General features: G+C 39.3%; 1 protein-coding gene across 3 annotated transcripts; it reads left to right on the top strand.

The window, feature by feature from the left end:
- Positions 1 to 8,982: 8,982 nt before the first annotated feature.
- Positions 8,983 to 16,005, top strand: ikbip (IKBKB interacting protein). Of its 3 annotated transcripts, XM_077209436.1 has the most exons (4): positions 9,018 to 9,287; positions 9,348 to 9,502; positions 9,591 to 9,708; positions 14,899 to 16,005. In XM_077209436.1, the coding sequence occupies exons 1-4, from the start codon at positions 9,189 to 9,191 to the stop codon at positions 15,559 to 15,561; spliced, it is 1,035 nt and encodes a 344-aa protein (XP_077065551.1). In that variant the 5' UTR covers positions 9,018 to 9,188; the 3' UTR covers positions 15,562 to 16,005. The 3 variants fall into 3 exon arrangements, with proteins under 3 accessions (XP_077065549.1, XP_077065551.1, XP_077065550.1); XM_077209434.1 differs by having other exon boundaries at positions 8,983 to 9,502; XM_077209435.1 differs by lacking the exon at positions 14,899 to 16,005 and adding an exon at positions 11,168 to 13,794 and having other exon boundaries at positions 9,018 to 9,502.
- Positions 16,006 to 18,143: the final 2,138 nt, after the last annotated feature.

The raw sequence follows: 18,143 nt of genomic DNA, 5'->3' as shown, positions 1-18,143 counted from the left end.
AAAACACTTCATTCATGTCTAAAATCAACTCATTCTTCCAGAACACTAGTAAAGCTCACCCAACAAACACACTTTGTCACTCATAAAATACAAAAAACACAAATAACTGGAGCATTATAAAATATTTCTGCTGTTTTCTGTTGTTCCGAATTCACAGCATTTTATGTTACATGGTCAATGTTTACATTACAGTACTCATTTTTGTTTAAACTGAAAGATTAATACCTTCTCAAAACTCTTCACACAGTGATCACAAGATCAGTCTCCGGCTAAACTGAGATCTTTCAATTTACATGAATTCATTTCTCACTTAAACACAAAGACCAGCAGAACTTGATTTACTGTACAGGCCAATTTGCACATGCTTACATATTATTTCCAAGACTGTTATATTTAAGTTAAAAACATTTCAACTCAAACAAAAATGAATAAGACTGAAATTTGCAATATTTTTATACCGTTTACCACATTGAAATATATTCTGAATCTAAAAAAAACCTATCATAACAATTACGATGTAACTAAACACCTACACTAGTCTTAGTCTTTCATTTTCATCACCATCTATACAAAAGGAAATAATTTTGTACATTAATGTAAACATGAACGATGTAAAATAAACTGCCTTGAATTCTGAACAGCAGAAAATAGTGCATATTACTGCCTGTTGTTTGTGTTTTTTGATTTGTATTTTTAATTTTGTTTGTTGGGTGAAACCTTTACTAGTGTTCTGAAAGATTGACTTATTTTGAGACATGAATGATGTGTTTTGGTAGTTTTAATGTGTTTTGAATGTGAAATTTACTGCAGTGAAGCTGAAAGTTGGTTAAGACAACGGAGTGAAGAGCTTTTAAAACAGTGATAAGTATTGAGAAATACATACATTCTGATTTAATTAGAATATAACATTCTAATCTTGTCGGCCAATGGATTATGGTCGGGTTGCAAGCATCACCTGTCTAAAAGTGTAAGGATGTAAAAAAAAAATCTGGGAAACAATGTTTTTTTTTTTTTACTGATATTGGCCAATGTCTGAGAGACCACAACCCATAAGATTGGTCTTTCATTACAGATAAGAGGGTCTCCACTTTGTTGCTAAAGTGAAAAATGTGTAATTTCTGCTAATATACAGTATCAAATCATGTTATATCATTTTATAATTATATCAAAATGTATACCTTTTTAAAAAGAACTGCAACATGTTCAAAATTGAAACCAAAGAAATAAATATAAGCATTCACCTGACTTACTGCTGCGATTGCATTTCATTTATCTAGAGTCTAGATCATGTACAGTTTAACTTGTGTAGTGACCTGCAATTGTTACTTTGAAGTGATATTCTTGCTTGATTTAACCCCCCAAAAAATGTAGTTTTATTGTATGTAGGTTGGTTCATTAATGTTAAGTAATATTTTTGACTTGAACAAAACCACTTAATGTACCATTTTTAGGTATTTGAAATGTACTGTCATTAAATTTTGTAATGTTAAAATTTTTAATCTCTTTATATGTATATATATATATATATATATTGGTACTGTATATTGTTTTTGTATCGTTTTGGGTTGGAGAAAAGCGCAATATAAATAAAATGTATCATTATCATCATGTGATCATATTTACGACTTTTGCGAATAAATCTTGCTGCAGCATTTTGGACCAGTTGAAGGCGAGCGATTTGTGACTTGGAAATACCGCAATACAATGAGTTGCAGTAGTCTAAACGGGAAGTAATAAAAGCATGAACAGACATCTCTAGAGTTTTGTCAGATAGGAAGTGTTTAATTTGATACAAAAGACGGAGTTGATAGAAACTAGATCCAATTACCGAAGATATTAGTTTGTCATGCGTAGATCTGAATGCAGATAAGCTCCTCAAATCGATGGTGGTGGTCTTAAAATTATCAGTGGGGCCGAAAACTATCACCTCAGTTTTGACTTCATTTAAAGACAAAAAGTTTTGAGCAAGCCAAGATTTCTAAGCATGATAAAAGAGAAATTAATGCAGATGGATCATTTCTCTTGATAGGTACGGCTGAGCGTCGGCTCACTCACTCGGCTGAGCGTCGGCTCACTCACTCGGCTGAGCGTCGGCTCACTCACTCGGCTGAGCATCGGCTCACTCACTCGGCTGAGTATCGGCTCACTCACTCGGCTGAGTGTCGGCTCTCTCGGCAGCTCTGGCCCAGTAATGGCTGCCAGATTTGGCTAGGTTTTGGCTGTGTAGAGCTGGGCCGATTGTGGTTGAGAAATGGCGCATTAGGCACATTAAATTATAAAGATGCCACAACTGTCCCACTATCACGTGCAGGATCTTATCCTATGAAGGGCTTATAGAACTTCAAAATGAGTTTTAAATACATGATTTAATATTATTGAGATTTTTATTCATGTAATGTTCTAATTTTAGTTTTTTTATGTTTGTAAATGCTGCGTGCGTGACTTGACGTGTTTTAATGCGCGTGAACGTCCGAAATGCCTTCAAACACTGGCGCGGCGCAAGAGTTGCCATGGAGACGGGGCGGCTGCAACTGACAAGCAGCAAAACTCCCTCTCTCGTGGTGTTTTCACTGCTTTCAGGTGAGTTTAATCTCTTAAATCACACAAATGATACACACAAATGTCCCTGACGCTTCTCTTGCTTGTAATTGACATGCTTCTGTTGAATATTAACTTTATAGAAATAGTTTATTGTCTTCGAAAAAATCCATTAGCATCTCAACCGTTTTCAGAAGAGGTAGCTAACTATATAGCTTGAGCTTTTGTTTATGAAGGTTTGGGCTTTTAATCACATCTTATGTGTAGATGAGATGTTTTTAATAGTTTTGTAAAGGTTTTTGCTTGGAAGTGAGCTCATTTATTTAACATAAACGTATGTATTATTCAACATTAACATATGTGCTGTTAATCGGTGACGTCACTTAGTACATGGAGCGCTTAAATTGTCTGAAACTAGCTCAGTCTCAATGGTAAACAAATATTGATGAAAAAATCTGATCTGTGATTTCAGCAGCAACAAAATAACCCTCTACAACAGAGGAGAAGCTCCACGAGCTCAGCACTCCTGCAGAAAGGGAACACAGCTGAACTGAGGAAGCTCATTAAATAACTTCATATCCATTTACTCACAATATTTTTCACAGATATCACCATGCATCTGTTATTTTTTTATTGATCAAATTTACATTTACTTTTACTTTAAGTTTTAGTTTATTTTAAGAAGGTTTGTAAGTAACACTGTTGGAGCAATATGAGTAAGTTAACCCAAAAACATCAATTCTGTTATTTATGTAATTTAAATTATGTTCTGCATATTTTTTATATTCTTTTTTCTCTTTTCTGCTGCAGCTTCTTGCCTTTAAATAAAGCTGGCAAGCGGCTTGCTGTGTTCCTCGATCCTCCATGCTGAAGGCCTGCACAATAGCAGAGGTGGAGTCGAGCAACATCTCGAAGCCGCTGTGAACACTATGACTTATGACTGAAGTCAAACATACAGCATTGGTGTTGGTGTTGGTGGACAAATCCAGCATTATGGACGTGACATTTGCAGTCAAAACTATTTTTATGTTGAAATGAAAAATTGGGTACTTTTAGCCATACAACAGGTGAATTATGTATATGATGTATATTACGATGTTATGATGACAGGTGGCCCCGGCGGGTGCTCATCTTGAAATGTCTTAAATAATGTTCTCCTAATAAAAGGCCTTAAAGGAGTAGTTCACTTTCAAATGAAAATTAGGCCATGCAGGGTTTTTCCTGGCTCGAAAGAAGGCGGAGGTGGTAAAACGGCCATCATTTACTGATGGTATTTTAATAGTAAGATAGTTAGATTTTTAATTCTGGAAGGCTGGGGGGGGCTACATATGTTAATAGCCTAAGCAGAGGCTTTACTCGCTTCACACTAACATTGTCACTGTTTCATTACATCACTGTTGGAAAACACCCTTATCAGAATACACTTTTCTACCTTTATAAAGGGCATTTCCCCTGTAACTTTATTAAATGTATGCTTCATCTTTCATTCCAAATTCTTAAATCTGATCAATAAATTCAATTACAATAATAGGACACTATATGCAGGGTTGCCCACTTTTAAGTACAGGTTGGAGTGAGATTTATTTTTTTGGGTGGGGGGAACATATATAAGGAAAACATGTTTTGTTGAATGCAGTTTGTTTTTTTAGCACTATTTATGACTTTTCTTGGGTTAAATTCAGTATTTTCTTGCATTCATTAATATTCACTTTTGTGTGCTTATACGAGTATCATTAAAATATAATAGGATACAATTTTTTTTTTTTTTTTAAATGTATCATTTGAAAAATCTAGTGTTTGATCATGTTTGAATATTTATTCAAATGCAAAACCTAAAAATAAGCAGTTATGACCTGCAATACTCTTTTGAGCAGCGAGACTAATGCCACACAGGCTCCTAGTGGGTAAACAATGGCATTACAAATGGAAATTATTTTTCTGGCCACAAAATGACTCTAATTTGCCTCATTTAAAACCCTTTTCTCCGTTTTAACATTGAATACTACACTAAGTGTAATATAAATAATAGGGCTGTCAATCGATTACATTTTTTATCGTGATTAATCACACGATTGTCATGAGTTAACTCGCGATTAATCACACATTTTTTATTTGTTCTAAATGTACCTAAAATTAATACTTTTCAAGTTTGTAATACAAAATATGGATGCTCATAGAATGTTAGAAATCGTGACTGGACAATAAGAAATGTGTGACTAATGTATGACTGAGAGAAAGGGCCTTTACTCAAGGCTAGTAGATCAGCAGTGTGTTAGTTATGGGACATGTTGTTCATGATGGCATAGAGGGAGTGAACTATAAAGAAGAAAGGATGCCCTCCTTCTCTGTGTGACTGTATGATCGCCGCTGACCTTTCCTTGCAAGGGAATAAATAATCTCTAAAGACAATTGGCACATGTCTGTCTCTTATTCAGTGATTTAAAAATGTTTGCCACTACAAAATCAAACCGGTTTCACATTGTACATTTATGCTAACCATTTAAATAACGATCTAGTCTTGCGTGTGCGCATCAGTTGCGTTTGTGTAGAACTGAATGTACAACAAGTTTGTCCTTTTTGAACCGTATATAACAGCAAGCATGTAAAACGACATATTCTTCACTTAAATCAACACGTTTTCCACTATGGAATGTCAAAGCTGCCGATATAATAAATAAATGCATAAATAAATACACATCAAGTATCTGTATCATGTCTCATTGCAGCCTATAGGTGGTGCCGGAAAGTGGGAAACAGGTCAAAGAAATCTATCGGTTTTAAACTCGGTATAAATGGAGAGTTTCTCCATGTAAAGTATTTAAGGAGTTTTACCTCGAGATTGAAGCTTCTTAAACAGAAACCGTAACAAGAGTCCAGTGTTGACCAGACCCAGAGGAACCAGAACCAGAGGGATGATCAGATCCAGAGAAGAGCCTGAAAACACAGGAGAAATCATCAGAGAATATGATCACGTTGAGCTCATTATATTAGAGTTATATCCCTTTGTTGGTTCCAGACTCAAACCAACACTTTCTCCATCTCTTTGTCCTGAAATGAAGAATGCATGAGACTAGTATTTATTTTTTTGTTAAACCTTTCAAGGTCATATAATGTGCAACGATTTCCATTCACAGTAATATCGTTGTATCGTTAATATCGCTGGTATGAGAGATTCGGCATGTTGGGATACAGTGCATCCAGTGATGCGGTTTTCTGTAAGTCCTGCCGGCAGTTTCTGAGCAAAGTGAAGCAAAATTTACCCAGCTTGTTTAATACCAAACTATATCCCTCACACACCCATAGAGTGTACACTACGTGATGTAGTCGGTTTATATCACTTAATATAGGCTAGTTCATCTAATATAATATCACACAAAGAGTGCAGTTTTTCTCCAGATATTAGCATGATAACAAAATGTGATTTTGATTTTATACAAGTTTAATAAACAAGAAGTTCATATTAAGTACATTTAAGACAGCATATTGCCTGTTTAAGCTCTATTTCACCAACTAAAGCAGCTGAAACCGAAGCCACAGCGCTGTATTAGTCTCTGAGAAACACAGCGAGGCGTTTCCTCACTGAATGAATCAGCTTTTTGAAGAATCAGTTTAAATCTCAATTACTCACTCATTAACAGTGACTTGCTGCCTCATACCGGCAGTTTTAATCTTACATTTAAAGTACCTTTTCATGTTTTACATCATTTCAAATATCAATATTCAACGTTTTGTGTTTAAAACATCAAAACATTATTTATGCATAACTGCAGGTTCTTCATTTGTCATCAAACAGTCTGTGTAAATGCATTTAAATGCCACTTCAGATGCAGACTCTGAGTTTCCTCTCCATTGCAAAGATTTTGTTGATGCAATTTTATTGGTAAAAGCCCTATTGTGTCTTATTATTATAATTTAATTTCATTAAATGTATGAAATTCATACAAAAGGTGGTGCATGCTTAAAATTAGGTTTAAATTTATAAAGGTAAAACTGTCCATAAAATGTAAAAAATCAATTGAAACGTGTTGGGGAAAAATGATTTCTGTCACTGCTGTGAACTGACCAACACACAGAGTATGAAGAACATCACACACTTCAGGAGTCAGCTGTCCTAAACATGCCAGCTACAGCACAATAACACACTCTGCTAAATATGTCCTCTGTGTACATATCCTTGCAAGTATAATTTTGCTTGTATTATTAAAGTAAAAAGAGAGTTATAAAAAGGGAGAGCTGTCAAGGTCTCTCGCTCTCTCCCTCTCTGCCGTGCGCGCGCGCTGTTTGAACACATATTCACATAGCCTTTTGAAAACATCACAAAACATCTTTTGGGACATTTTGGGAGAGTGTATAAATTTCCCGGGACAGGTTGTTAAAAAGAAGGCATTAGTGACAGCACCAATGCTGTGCCACACACAAGTCCTGCCATTTATGTCTATGTGTGTGTCAGTTCTGATGTGTATAACTCAGTACCTGTTGTGTGGTCTTCCCAAGCCTCAGTTGTGTCCAGCCTTCTCCCAGCGAACACAGCAGCGCAACTCTGCGGCTCGAACAAGATCTTCAGCTCCAGTGAGAAGTTGAACATGATGTCGGATTGACACAGTCTCTGGCTGTTGTAGCGGTCAACTGCGTTTGCAAACTTCGTCCGGACTGAACTACTGTGAGCTGAGCTGAAGATTCCGTCAAAGTAACTCAATTTATATTGTTTTATAGCGTTTGTAACACTTTGTCCGTTAGTGAATCTCGAGTCTGATAACGGCTGTTGAACTCGGTCTGTGACGTCACGTGGAACTCGCGCTGCCCGTGACGTCACGGCTGCTGCTCTGCTAGCGCTCGAGCACGCATAATTAAAGGGACAGTTCACCCAAAAATGTAGAGAAAAAAATAATGTTATAATTTACTCACCCTCATGTCGTTACAAACCTGTAAGACTTTCAATCATCTTCGGAACACAAATGAAGATATTTTAAACGAAATCTGAGAGATGTCTGTCCGTCCATTGAAACTCATTCACCCAAATTCTCAGAAGAGACTCGATCACTTTATATAATGAACAGATTGAATATGGGCTTTTATTCTTTTTTTATTTTTTTATTCTATGCTGCAAAACAAATAAACCCTCTTAATTCAAATGGTTAAAGTGAATTGTATTGTTTTTATGGCCAGGAAGGCACTGCATTCGTTTATTGATCAGCATTTATTCAGTGTTACACACACTTTTTACACACACATCCAATACATTTAGAATTTTTACCAATTATTTAACCACGTAAGGTGTTTCCAAGTCACGAGTACAGAAAAGTGAAGACATCAATTCATAAATTAAACAATATAATCAATGAATAAATGATAAATTAATGAGAACATTTCATTTAATTGAAAGGACGGTCCCATTTATTTATTTAGTTGGAGTTCAGTCAGCTTAACTGTTAATGTAATAATGAATGAACAAAGCAAACAATATACAATTGTTTCTTAACTTGCCTGTGACATATGCAGTGGACAAATCATTATTTTGGACAGACAAATGAAACCCTCCTTTCAATTAAATGAAATGTTCTGAAAATGACATTTTCGTGAAATGAAAATAACGTGAATGGTCCAGAAATTTTGCCAAGCGTGTCAGAGGCTCTGGGTTCTAATCCGCACTAGTTTTTTTCCCCCTCATCAAAACCGATTGTTTATTAGTGGTTGTATATCAAGCAGGGACACGTTTTTTTGTGCATTATGTTTTGTGATTTCACCGTAACGAATAGAGTCTCCGCAACGGATTGAAGCGCGCGTCCGTGTGAAGACTGTGCGCGAGTCACACCAGAACACTTTAGGTGCGTACCATTTGACAGGGTCCCTACGCAGTGTTCACTGCTCCCTACTCCCTGAACACGGTACATCAGTTGAAGTGGACTTCGCTGACAATAATCACTCATTTGGAATGCCCTGCAACGTCATCAAAGAAAGGCAACAACAGGATCAAGCAGATTATGATATAACTGAATATTTTTTTTAAATTTACTTTCCTTTCTAATTTAAAATCATATAATAGGCCTAAAGCTACATTAATCACCCCAACCGTTCATAAATTTGCAGTGCCCTTCGAACAGAACATGTTCATTCCCTTCGGATTGGAATCTCACTTAAGATGGCGAAATACCCTGTGAAGTCCCCTTCGCAGTCCACTTACGGTCGAATGGAATGGAACGCACCTATGATGTTCGCGGTGTTTTCCCCCACGCCGACCACGCCCCCCAACTATGACGCGTTGCCGACTGTATGTATATGCTGTGTAATCAAAATAATGTACACAGCTAAATAATTACGTTAACTAATTTGAATAGTTACTGAATATGTAAACAGCATAGAGTTCAATTTATAATAAAGTTTTAAAAACATATTACTTATATTCGTATAAGCCCCGCCCACTCGAGTACCGTCAGTGAGTCACTCGCGCTTCTGCTGTTTCTAATTCTGTTTCAGCGAAACTGCTGCGTGCGTGGCGATTCCCACAACTCCCAGCATCTGATGGGGAAAACACACAGGAAGATATAACAGATACAACAGAGAATCACATCTACTCTCTAGACTCACAGCTACACACTTTCAAGAGCGTCTTTAGCACTGAACTGCACTGATTTAACGCTTGCTCTTCAAACATGCAGATCAGCGACATAAAACACCGACAGAAGAGTTCAAACAACAAGCAGCAGAACGGAGAGAAATGGAGAAGTGAGGATGAGAAGAAGAAAGAGCCCGTTATCAGAGAGAGTTCCAGTGCCGATGAGAAGAAGAAAGAGAGTTTCAGTGCCGATGAGAAGAAGAAAGAGAGTTTCAGTGCCGATGAGAAGAAGAAAGAGAGTTTCAGTGCCGTTGAGAAGAAGAAAGAGCCCGTTATCAGAGAGAGTTTCAGAGCTGACGTGAAGTTCTCCGTGAGTCTGATGTGTCTCGCGCTCTCCGTCATCATCGCGTGGTCAGTTCACTTCTCTCTCACTCACTCATAATAATAATAATACATCAGCTTTCCTCTCTATAAGTGTGCTTTCATCTGTCCTCCACAGGCTGCATCTCCAGCAGAGCGCAACACTAGCAGAAATGAGGGAAAAGTACGAGTATTTGCAGGAGAAGAGCCGCAGGGTTGAGGATCTCGACGAGAAACTGACTGAAGTTTCACAGCAGGTTTGTGTGTAATCCAGTAAATGCACTCTAAATACTAATCTCATAGTTGAGTTTGTGCTCGTTTCATATATTCTTCAAAAACATTTACACCGTTTCCACAAAACAAACCCATTTGGGTTACTTGACATTAACGTTTAATTTGTTAATCTGAAAAAAATAAACTAAAAATAAACTAAAAAATAAACAATACAGCCTTATGGAAGCTTGTTTACGCAGCAGAATAAAACATAAAAGAATCAGTTTTTTTTGCCCCCCCCCCAGAATTGAGTGATAAAGTTGCATTTGTGAAAATTGTGAGGAAAAAAACTCAGGATTGTGTAAATATTTAAATATGAACTCCTGTAAAGTTAAAATGAAATGTAAAGGAGTTACTGTACTAGTGTTTGCAGTGCGTATGTCTGCTGTCTCTCAGACTGCTGCCGCCTTTCCATTACCCTTCAAATTGAAATTGTGAATTGAAAATACGCCCAATGGAAACGAGTCAATTTCGCATAAACTCCATATATTACAAAAAAGTTTTTACACTCGCACGAGGTGGTTTTACAGGCAATTTGAAAAAGGAATATTTTGCAAAACTGCAATGGAAACAGTTTTTGCACATTTACAGTCACCTGATGTATTTAGAAAATATCGCAAAAGTTTTGCGCAAATCTGTAATGGGAACCAGGCTACTGTTTGTCTGGAGTCTGCTGGAGACTACCGTCGAATTTCACTGTATTTTTCATGAAACATTATTTTTCTTTTGGATCAGCTTTGATAAAGAAACATTCACTCTTTCATTTGCATGGTTGTGCATTTTGGGGGCGGAGCAATGAAGGGAGGGGCGTGTTTGTTTGGGCTGATTTGAAAAATCTCAGAAATCTCTAATTGCACCTTTAAGTTCCGTAGTGATCACAAAGTGTTGCCACTGATTACGAGCTCTAAATGGTTAATCTCCTGTGTATTTAATGTTAACCAAACAGCACAAGAAAAAGAGAAAATCGCTCACTTTTGACTGAAGAACTTTAAAAGTATTGCTTAAATCTGTAATGGAAACGTGGCTTGTGTTACAGCATTAGCTTCCATTAATAATAATGGCTAGTGCGGTGGCTGAGATATACTTAAACCTACCAACATCCATCACCATGATGTTTGGAATGATTATCACGAAAGGAAAAAATTACTCTTTAGTATTTAAACATTGGTTAATAGGAACGCTGGCATTTCGCCACAGTTTTTAATTGACATTTAGAAAATGTCGTAAAAGTATTGCACAAATCTGTAATGGAAACGCAGCTAGTGTTACAGCAGAAAAAAAATTGCGCTTTAGTTGCATAACATTGATTAATAGAAACGGCGTCATTTCGCAATAGTTTTTTATCAACATTTAGAAAAATCAGTAATGAAAACGCGGCTTGTGTTGCAGCATTAGCGCTAGCTCAGCGATGACGCGTACGTGTGTGTGTTGTTGTGACCGCAGCTCCAGGCCTCCTCAGACGCCGCTACACTCCTATCGAAGCTGCGCCTCTCCGTCGTCCACGCCCTCAACACGTCAGCGGCTCTGCAGGAGCGTCAGGACTCGTCCTCCCGCCGGCTCCACACACACACACAGCAGAGCGCCGAGCTCCGCGCGCTACACGCCCACTCCCGCGGTGCGCACACACAGGTGACGGCGCAGGTGAACGCGCTGGAGGAGCGTCTGCGGGAGCTGGAGGAGCGTCTGCAGGAGGTGCAGGACGGCGTGCGCGGGAACACACGAGCGCTGGAGCGCACCGAGGAGGAGGAGCTGCAACGGGTGCGCGAGCTAGCGGAGCGGAGGGACTCCAGCGTGTCCCGGCTGCAGGAGCAGCTCGAGCGGCTAGCGGCGCAGGTCCGCGGGCTACAGGAGCGGCTGAGGGAGGAGGAGGAGGCCGGTCGATCTCAGCAGGAGGAGGAGGCGGCGCTGGAGGAGGCCGTGCGCTCGATGCTACGGGTCCGAGCGCTCCTCAGCGCCACCCGCCGGAGAGTCCAGGAGCTGGAGGAGCAGGTGCAGAGCGTGGAGGAGCGCAGCAGGAGGAACCGGCCGCTGATACACCACCTCAGACCACTGGCTAACACTGGCGAGAGCTGAGCCCAGCAACCCGTGGGCCGCTCAGCATCAGCACAGGGTTATTAGCTTAATCGACAGCATTTCAGCCGTAATGATGATTACCAGCAAAAAATGACTAATTTCCTGGTAACACTTTACAATAAGGTTCATTAGTTAACATTAGTTAACTACAGTAGTTAACATGAAGTAAGAATGACCGGAGGAGGCGATCGCCTCAGACCACAGGCTAACACCCACACTAACGAGATCTGAGCCGAGGAACCGGACCCGCACCCGCACATACTCTACTCTCCACCCTCATGGACTGCTGCGGGTTTTGTGTTTTGAGCTGTCGGAAATATCAGTTAACCTATGTTTTTTTCTTTGAATTTTGTGACTTTTTCTCATTTAGGGTCATGAACAAACATGCAATGTTTCAACACTCTGATGTGTTTTGACTGTAGGGTTGGGATTTGAAAATCTCAATACTTGAGGTCAGGAATCGGATACTTGTTATAAAATGAAAATTTCGATTCCTCTTATCGATTCCTGTGTGCGCATTTCAATATGACTTTAAACAGTTCAAGCGTGAGAGTCTTCCGCTGTTTTCTGTTCTGTGTGTATCAGTATATTGGATCCGTGCAGCTCTTAAAGTGACAGCACTAATATTCCTGCTGCGTCTCTATAATAACACTAATCAAACAACAGAAGACAAAGAGAAAATTCACTCGTTCTTGACTGAATAACTTTTGTAGCTATATTTTATTTATGAAATGCAGTGTTATTTTACATTTGATTACAGTTTCTGTTCCTGAAAATCTTATAACACTGTTTATTTGATATTTCAGTCTTATTTCTAAGTTATATTTCAATTGTATCTTTGTTCAGTTGTTTCTTTTGTTGTGATTTATAATTTATTTGTTCTTTTTTTCTTGTCTTTAATCATTCTTGAAATTTATATTAATTAGGCTAGTTGTTTTTCTATGGTATTTTTTAAAGGTCCCGTTCTTCGCGATTCCATTTCTCAAACTTTAGTTAGTGTGTAATGTTGCTGTTAGAGCATAAATAATACCTGTAAAATTATAAAGCTCAAAGTTCAAAGCCTAGCGAGATATTTTATTTAACCGAAGTCCCCTTTCAAAGCCTACAGTGAACGTCCGGTTTGGACTATGTCCCTCTTGTTCCTTTTTTAATGACGTAACCGTTTTTTGACTAATCTCCGCCCACAGGAATACACAAAAAAGGGGGCGTGGTCTTGTTGAGCTCCCACGGAGAAGAGGAAGAGTATCGTTTGTAGAGTGTGTTTGTCGTCATGTCGTCGAGACGCTGTTATTTTCATGCCGGAGTCAATCTATGTTCTCCGGGTTTGATTCAGGCTCAAATTGATATGGTAATATGTTTGACATTTTTACAATAACAATCAGCGCATGCATCTCCAATTTATGGTAAGAGGCGTGACCTTTCCGGGCAACGTGCGATAAGCTGCTGTCGAATCACAACACAGGAACCGCTGGCACAATCAGAGCTCGTTACGTATTTCTGAAGGAGGGACTTCATAGAACAAGGAAGTCATCGGCCCGTTTTTGGACTGTGAAAACAGCGGTATACAGATAAGTAAATTGTGTGAAAAATACTAATTTTTTTTTTTTGTGTTTTTTTACACGCAAAACATGACCACATGTTATATTGCACACTGTAAACACAATCAAAGCTTCAAAAAAACATGAAGAACGGGACCTTTAGACCACAGGCAAACGCTGCTTGTGTAAGTGTTCTTTAGCCTGTTGATTTCTGTTCATGATAATCAGCCACAATTAAATGTTTTGCAATGAGACTAATTGGAATTGAAATTAGGAATCGATAAGAATCAAAATCCATAAGCAGAATCAGAATTATTCAAATGAAAACGATACCCAACCCTAGTTTTAACACACACATGCTAAATAACTATTATGTTCGTGGGTCAATTTGACCCGCATATTTTAATGATCTAAGGCAAATGTACAGACCCAAAATAATAAAAATCTCTTGGTTATATTTAGTTATTTTAGCTTTTTACTACCATATGAAGCTTAAAAAAGGAGCTTTTCCCCACAATATTTTGTCAGCTACGGATGTTAAAACTGAGCTATCATTTTTTTTTCAATCTATCTGAAATACTAGTAAACCAGTTTGACCCATATAGACAGGTATTCATAAGCAACAGTACAGGCCCTCCTGTCTAGTTAGTTAGCCATGTCTGAAGTTCAATCATATTTAGATGCCTGCAAACTACTCAAAATTCGCCATTTTTAATCAAAATATGTCATTTATGCGAATCGTGTAGATCCGGTGAGTTTTTTTTCGGGGGGGGATTGGGGGGGGTTGAAGTTGCAAGCACGGTAAACTTATAATAATTGGGAATGTGCTAATTAGACTGGAATGAGACCATAGACGTCTTTGGCGCTGTTGTTGTTGTTTTTTTTTTGGCGCTCTAATGATCTAATGTCTTATTATTATAACTGAATTTATTGATCAAATGTAAGAATTTGACATGAAAGATGATGCATACATTTAATAAGGTAATAAAAATTCTCTTTATAAAAATAAATATCACTCTGGGTTAAATATCACAAATATGAAGATTTAAGTATGTAAAATCTGAAAATATTGCTTCAGAATACAATTTGCTATGTACTGTACCTGATAGGACCCAAGTCCAACACTGGTGTCTTTGATCAATATGAGCCCAGATCTGGCTTACAGTGAGACACTTACAGTGGAAGTCAATGGGGTTAAGCTTTATCTGTTTCATTAGTATTGCCAAATGACATAAACAATAGATGTTAACATGAGATTAAGACTTGCCAACCATTTCATAATAATATCCTGTGTGTGTGTGTGTGTGTGTGTGTGTGTGTGTGTGTGTGTGTGTGTGTGTGTGTGTGTGTGTGTGTGTGTGTGTGTGTGTGTGTGTGTGTGTGTGTGTGTCCCAGTCTGCGATGCTGTGTGTGAGTGTGTTTTTATGTTATTAGCAAAAGCTTAATTTCTGGTCTTCTTTCTTACTGAAGTGTACTTGTGTCCTCTCTCTTGTGTGTGTGTGTGTGTGTGTGTGTGTGTGTGTGTGTGTGTGTGTGTGTGTGTGTGTGTGTGTGTGTGTGCAGTGTGCGCTGCTGTCCCAGGCGCCGGTCTCCGCCCAGACTGCGGCTCTGTCCGCGGAGCTGTCTCGACTGCAGGAGTGTGTGTCGGGCCTCAGCTCTCGGCATCAGGAGCTCCAGCAGGACGTGGCCCGGGCCGCGGGGGACGAGCTCAGCCGGACCCGTGCCGTGGCCTCCATCCGCACGGACCTGCGGCGCGTGACGGGCCTGCAGACGGAGCTGGAGGCGCTGCTCACACACACACACGGCCTGGAGGAGGAGCTGTCCCGCACCGAGAGGCTGATGGTGAAGCGCATCGGGGACCTGCTGGCCGGCAGCATCGCCCGCGCGTCCGAGCTGAAGAGCAGCGCCGAGAGCAGCGGCCAGAGACTGGACCGCACACACACACTCCTGTACCAGCTCTCCGAGGAGACCCGTCAGTTGGCGGAGCGGCTCTTGGCGCTGGAGAGCGGGCGAGCCAAGCTGCGCCGCACCCTGAGCTTCACACACGACCTGAAGCCCACAGTCTTCACCGTCAGGCAGGACCTCGCCCTCCTCCTGCCCAAACTAGACGACCTGACGCTGCGGATCGGCCTGCTGGCGGCAGACATGACGAGCCGAGAGCCAGAGCCGGAGGACGACGCGGTAGTCGACGCCCTGAACCACGAGTTCAACACCACCAACACATGATGTGATGTGATTCGATTCAAGTGGGAACGTGACGAGAGGAAGTGAGGCTACCTGTGTTGAGTCAGTCCATTCAGGGCGATTCGTGAGTGCGCACAGCAAGAGCGAGGGGCGGGACTTATCGAGTGAGCAGCCAATCACAGCGTGGCGAATCTCACATTCACAATACTGTATTCCTGCACGTAACCGGCAGACATGTGTTTTGACAGCGCCACCTACAGTCAAACCAACACCTTTTCAGACACCTTTCTCACATTATCACAGTTTATTGACTATAGTGTAAGAAATGGTTATAAAATATGTTGCTATTTCACTGTTTTTGTCCGTCCTTCTGTTAGAGTACAGTACCGGTCAAACGTTTGCATAACATTTCAAAATGTTACCGATTTTCTGTATTTTTGATCAAATAAATGGAAACTTGATGAGCATTGCCATAAGAGGCTGAAACTGACTTCTCTCTGTTTTTCAATCATTTTAAGCATGATTCATCACATCCACATATCAACCGGTTCCACAGTGTGTCGACCAGAAACCGTACAAGACTTTCATCTTTACTCTGAACACATCACATACTTCATGTTTTAAAACCCAACAAGCTTCAATCACTCAATTAAAAATATTATGATTGGATAGGGAGCTTGTGCTGAATGTCTAAAAATAAATGTTTTGTGTCTAGAAAAAATAAAATAAATTTAGAGATTAAAAGAGATTTAACCCCTCTCTGTCCATATGGACATGTTTGTCTTTTTCAGGGCGTTTTTTGTTGATAATTTTGCCTGTTAATGCCAACTGCGTACATTTTGGCACAGGTGTGTATTTTATTGGAATTTTACTATTTCACCCCCATTTCCTTTAACAAATCTATTTTGCACTAGAAACACAAAATCTCTTAGGACCTTTTGGACAAAAATGTCCCCATTGAAACCCATTAAAACTGCAATTTTTAATCCCAGGGCCATTTAACTATAAAATGATGCAATCTTTGTTAAGAAGCTTTCATTCTGTTGGCCAAGCTTCAAAATTTAATTTTGTTTATATTTTTTACCAGATGGTGCCATTTTCTCAGGTTTGGCCTATGAAGCAAAAACTCTCTTTATTCCCGTTTTCTGATCAATTATGCAGCTATACGTGTGTGTGTGTGTGTGTGTGTGTGTGTGTGTGTGTGTGTGTTGGTGTGTGTGTGTGTGTGTGTGTGTGTGTGTGTGTGTTGGTGTGGATGTCAGAGTGTGGTTTGTATGTGTGTAATAAAATAAAATTTGCGTTTGTGAAAGAAAAACTCTCCTGCAATCCCAAACCCAGCCACTGTGTGTCCCAGTGAGTTTTACTGCATCTAATGGGGAAATCTGCTATTGCGCCCAAACAAACTCTCACTGAAAGCTCATTTTTCGAGATATTAACCTCAAATTTGGAACACAACTTCTTTATATTTATGGCTTTGATTTTCAGATTGATCAGTTCAACGTGTTTCATAAAATATATATTTTATATCAAATAATGTTCATAAATCATTTTCATAAACAGAAACCTATATAATATTTTTTTGCTTCGTTTTACTTTTTAAACTTTTTTTACTTCAACAATAATCTGCCAAGGGTCTCCTTTAAAATGAGACCAAACTTAAGTCTGTGCTCTCAAGCTTCAAAATGTTATGACCGTTTTTTTGACAGGGACATTTTTGTCCACTATGGACCTATGTGTAACTTTGTTTAATTGATGCACAAATGTTAATGAGCGTTATACGACTGCCGGGATCCAGGTTTGCTTGCTGTAAGTCCACCGCCTCGTATTATTAGACAGACCCAGTGTTCCTGATATTTGAGGTCAGAAGGTGTTCCTCGACAACCTGACATGAATTAAAACACCTCTCTCTGACATTAAACTTTTGAGCCTGAGCCACCACATGTTTTGGGAGGACTAAAGCCACAGATTTAGAAGCATTCTGGTTTTAGTGAAGAGGTTTGAATCTCTGTTAAGATCAAGCGTCTTTAATGATTGAATGGATTAAGTCTGTGTTTCCTTTTGACAACCTCAATTTCCCACAACAGTACGGGACACTCCTAGTCTCTGTGCATTAAACTGCTGGATTCAAAATGAACATCCTTCAGGCTTCCACTCTTTTTCACCAGTGAATTGACACGACTCATGATTTACTGGGTTTAGATTAATGACAATCAACTGTGCAATCACAGCTTGGCCTCGGTATAACTACACAAAGTAGTTTTACTACTAGTGGTGATTAAACAAATAAAACATGGAAAATGTACCAGACTGAAGGGGTTGTTAGGCACAGCTCGAAGTCAGCTGTGATTTATTTACCATACAGCACTACCCTCGAGTACCTTATGGCTTTTATAAAATGGTTTCTACACAATGCAAATATTAAAGCAAAAAAATACGCATTAGTGCAACTTTCATTAAGTAAAATCACTAAACGCCTTCATTCCGCTGGAAGAAATAGTCCCTGGCCGTGAACAGCAACAGAAGTTACATTAATTCTCCAGTAGATGGCGGCAAATACCGTCTTTATGAGTGATTCAGTCAGTAGAGAAGTCAGTTTATATGGAAAGGACTAAATTTGGTTTGAG

The sequence above is a fragment of the Siphateles boraxobius genome, unplaced genomic scaffold (assembly GCF_051911475.1).
Source record: "Siphateles boraxobius isolate OS27281-9 unplaced genomic scaffold, OSU_SipBor_1 61, whole genome shotgun sequence".
In the NCBI taxonomy this organism is placed as follows: Eukaryota; Metazoa; Chordata; class Actinopteri; order Cypriniformes; family Leuciscidae; genus Siphateles; species Siphateles boraxobius.
This window is presented reverse-complemented; position numbering and strand designations above follow the sequence as displayed.

Bases quoted from the DNA above. Each gene is read 5' to 3' on its own strand.
- ikbip (XM_077209434.1), top strand. From the start codon at position 9,189: ATGCAGATCAGCGACATAAAACACCGACAGAAGAGTTCAAACAACAAG. The intron at 9,503-9,590 runs GTCAGTTCACTT...TGTCCTCCACAG, and splicing joins CTCTCCGTCATCATCGCGTG to GCTGCATCTCCAGCAGAGCG. The intron at 9,709-14,898 runs GTTTGTGTGTAA...GTGTGTGTGCAG, and splicing joins TGACTGAAGTTTCACAGCAG to TGTGCGCTGCTGTCCCAGGC.